General features: G+C 34.5%; 1 protein-coding gene across 1 annotated transcript; it reads left to right on the top strand.

Annotated features, from left to right (window-relative positions):
- LOC120339373 (microfibril-associated glycoprotein 4-like) lies at window positions 1-2,882 on the top strand. The gene is made up of 6 exons (XM_039407480.2): window positions 1-1,007; window positions 1,208-1,315; window positions 1,492-1,643; window positions 1,782-1,878; window positions 1,971-2,067; window positions 2,145-2,882. The coding sequence occupies exons 1-6, from the start codon at window positions 728-730 to the stop codon at window positions 2,461-2,463; spliced, it is 1,053 nt and encodes a 350-aa protein (XP_039263414.2). The 5' UTR covers window positions 1-727; the 3' UTR covers window positions 2,464-2,882.
- The last annotated feature ends 309 nt before the right edge of the window (window positions 2,883-3,191 follow it).

A 3,191-nucleotide genomic window follows, 5' to 3' on the forward strand; every position in this document is an offset into this window, starting at 1 on the left:
AAGAGTCAGCCGCCATTGCCATAGCGGCATTTGCGGCAGCTTCAGACGCCACAAAGTGGTCATAACTGCACTTGAATGTTTACGTGCAAATTTGAAATATTTAGAATACTTAAATTTTTTTCTTTGGACCATTCATGAGCACGACCTAGTAAAATTTTGTAGCACTATCGAAATGATTTTAATGGGCCATTCAGAAGAAAAATTTTGATGTAAAAGCTTTGCTTTATCGGTTTACTTTTTTCACATGTTGGGCCCTTTAGTTAGTTTGTTAACTTTGTTGCATCACAGATATTTGCTAGGGAAAATTCTTATGGCTCTAAATCGAGACTAAATCTTTGTTTTTACGGTTCTCCGTCAGACGAAACGTGACTAAACTTTGCTTCGTGGCATTAATCGATCTTAATTTTAATAGGAGTGCTCGTCCGTAAGAAATCTTTCAGCGTCTAGAATGCATATTTTTAGTTAATCAGTCATACTTAAATACCAATAGTTTATGCCATTTCAATTTTAAAAGTCTAATCAGATTATAAGGATGTAAGTTTCTTCGGCCTATTTTCAAAAATTTTCTCAGTACATTTTCTGTGTTACATTTTACAAGGAACGATAAGGGTGGCAAGTGATTTTACATTCAGAGCAGTCTTCTTAACACTTAGAAAAATTGAAAAAAAGTTTGATTATTATAAAAATGTAACTAAATCTTAAATAATATTATATAGTTTTCAGCAATATGACTTATGTATGGAGCAAACGATACATCATGGTTAGTGCATTTGCACTACGGATGTTTTGTTTGATTTCAGCAACAAATACGATGCCTGATGATGGTCTCTGTTCCCAAGTTTATCAAATGCATGAATATTGTACAAGGCAGGTTCGTAGCATCTCACCTTCAATTTCTCGACCAGACCATGTTCTTGCAAGACGAGTTGGTAAAGCTGGACCACGTGGATCACCAGGTGTTGTTAACTATACAAAAATAGAGGAGGAAATGCAAAAGAAATTCGGTGGTACACATTTTTTATATTATTAAAACGGTTTTATGTCAATAAACATTCCATTTTAGTTTTCTTAATTTTGGTGGAGATGCATTTATATGAAATCTGTATATTTATTCCAGAATTCCAAACGTTAGTTACAACAGCTATGAATGAACATTGGACAAAACGACACTTTAACAAAGTTTATAATTGTTATGTTGATCTTTTAGAAATGGAGATTAGTTTTGTAACCAAGATGGCCAACATTGAACAAAAAATGTTGAACAATACATCTGAGATAGAAAGAAAATTTACAGAATTGATTCGAATTGCTGAAGGTAGGTATTCAAGATAAATCCTGACCGCATAATTGAATACATGTTTTTCACCTGATGTAAAATTATACATCATGAACAATTGTCTACCCACTTACGTGGCATGTACCCAAGCATGAAAATATTGATTGAAAAAAATTTATTGTGCATTTTTCTGTACACTACGATTATCATTGCAGAATTACGTCCTCTAACTCTTTCCGACTGCGGAAAAGTTACTAAAAATGATTCGAAAATATGGAATGAAACCGGTGGTGTTTTCGATATCTATCCAACTTACTCAAAGCTTGAAGTTTTTTGTGATCTTGAAACTGACGGTGGCGGTTGGATGGTGAGGATGTACATTAATGTGAAAACAATTGAACTCTTTATAACATACTTTTAGTATTGATTTATCTGTTTCTACTGTTGTTTTACTACCACAAAATATTTTTAACTGTTATAAAATGTTTTGTTACATTTCTAAAAGGTCTTTCAACGACGAACGAGCGGCTCGACGGACTTCTATAGAACTTGGAATGAATATGTAAATGGATTTGGGAACAAAGCTGATGAATATTGGCTTGGTAAGCGTCCAAAACTTCTTAAATTGATATCACAAAATCGTTATTTCATTCATAAAATTGATGCATTGAACGTTATTTTAAACCTCAACAAGGCCTGGAGAATCTCTATCATCTGACGCGTGATAATGACTACGAACTTCGTATTGATTTGGAAGATTGGGATGGAAACAAGAAATATGCAAAATATTCGTAAGAATTATTCAATTACCTTATATGATTTACTTCCTTGTATTCCAAAGTCTAATCTTATGACAATAATTTCACAGACATTTTAAAATAGGAGGACGGAACTCGAAATATACACTCTCTGTTGGAGGATATACTGGAGACGCGGGAGATTCTCTTAGTGGTCATAACGGCCAAAGATTTACGACTAAGGATCAAGACAACGATTCATATTCTGGGAATTGTGCTGTATCTTTTAAAGGGGCATGGTGGTACCTTAAATGCCATTCAAGCAATTTGAATGGTTATTATTTCAAAGGCGGAGTTCACAAATCTTACGCAGATGGTGTTGAATGGTCTCCTTGGAAGGGACAGTATTATTCTCTCAAAGTTACGGAGATGAAAATACGACCGATTTAACATTCTGAAAAAAATAGTCGGACAGCTTTGATTGCTTATATACAATCTCATTTACATTTTCTCTCGTTTACATATTTACATTTAAGTTTAATCATAATTTTGGTAACCAATTTTCCGAAATTAGCAGCATTTGGTCTTTTGTATGGTGCCAACTCTGCTCCTCGGGCTTAAGTGCAGTTATACTTTTTATTATGAGACACTAGTTTGTCACACTTTCATAAAAGTTTGAATAGTTTTTACCGCTTAATAAAATATTTGCTCAATTCTCTGCAAGATACATCAAAATAGTAAAATGCATTTCAATCTGGAATGCGGTTAATTCATCAGACTGTTGTCTTTGAGTCGGACAAACTTTTAAGTTTTCATTTACCTTGCACGGTAAATTTGCTTTTTTTTGGCAGAATAAACGATGGAAATTATGCAGGTTCATCAATTTCTTACTTGAGAGAAGTTCTAATCAAGCGGAGGTGGAGCGGATGCAGTAGTACTTGATATACAATTGGTTAAATCTTACCCCAATTTCGCCAACGCTCGAATAACAGCCCGCTAATTTAGTTAAAAGACACTTACTCTAAACCAGGGGATCCCAAAGTTGATTGACCGCGGGCCAAAATTCGAAGCAGAAGGATATTCGCGGGCCAGAAAAGGGGAGCAGCAAAAAGGGCGAAAGTTTGAAAAATGAGTATTAAAATAGGCTGCAAGCTTGATTTTAGATACACCAAGCATCG

The sequence above is a fragment of the Styela clava genome, chromosome 9 (assembly GCF_964204865.1).
Source record: "Styela clava chromosome 9, kaStyClav1.hap1.2, whole genome shotgun sequence".
In the NCBI taxonomy this organism is placed as follows: domain Eukaryota; kingdom Metazoa; phylum Chordata; class Ascidiacea; order Stolidobranchia; family Styelidae; genus Styela; species Styela clava.

Excerpts from the sequence above, each read along its gene's own strand:
- LOC120339373 (XM_039407480.2), top strand. The coding sequence starts at position 728 with ATGACTTATGTATGGAGCAAACGATACATCATGGTTAGTGCATTTGCA. Across the intron at positions 1,316-1,491 it reads ATTGATTCGAATTGCTGAAG|AATTACGTCCTCTAACTCTT; the intron begins GTAGGTATTCAA and ends TTATCATTGCAG. Across the intron at positions 2,068-2,144 it reads AAGAAATATGCAAAATATTC|ACATTTTAAAATAGGAGGAC; the intron begins GTAAGAATTATT and ends ATAATTTCACAG.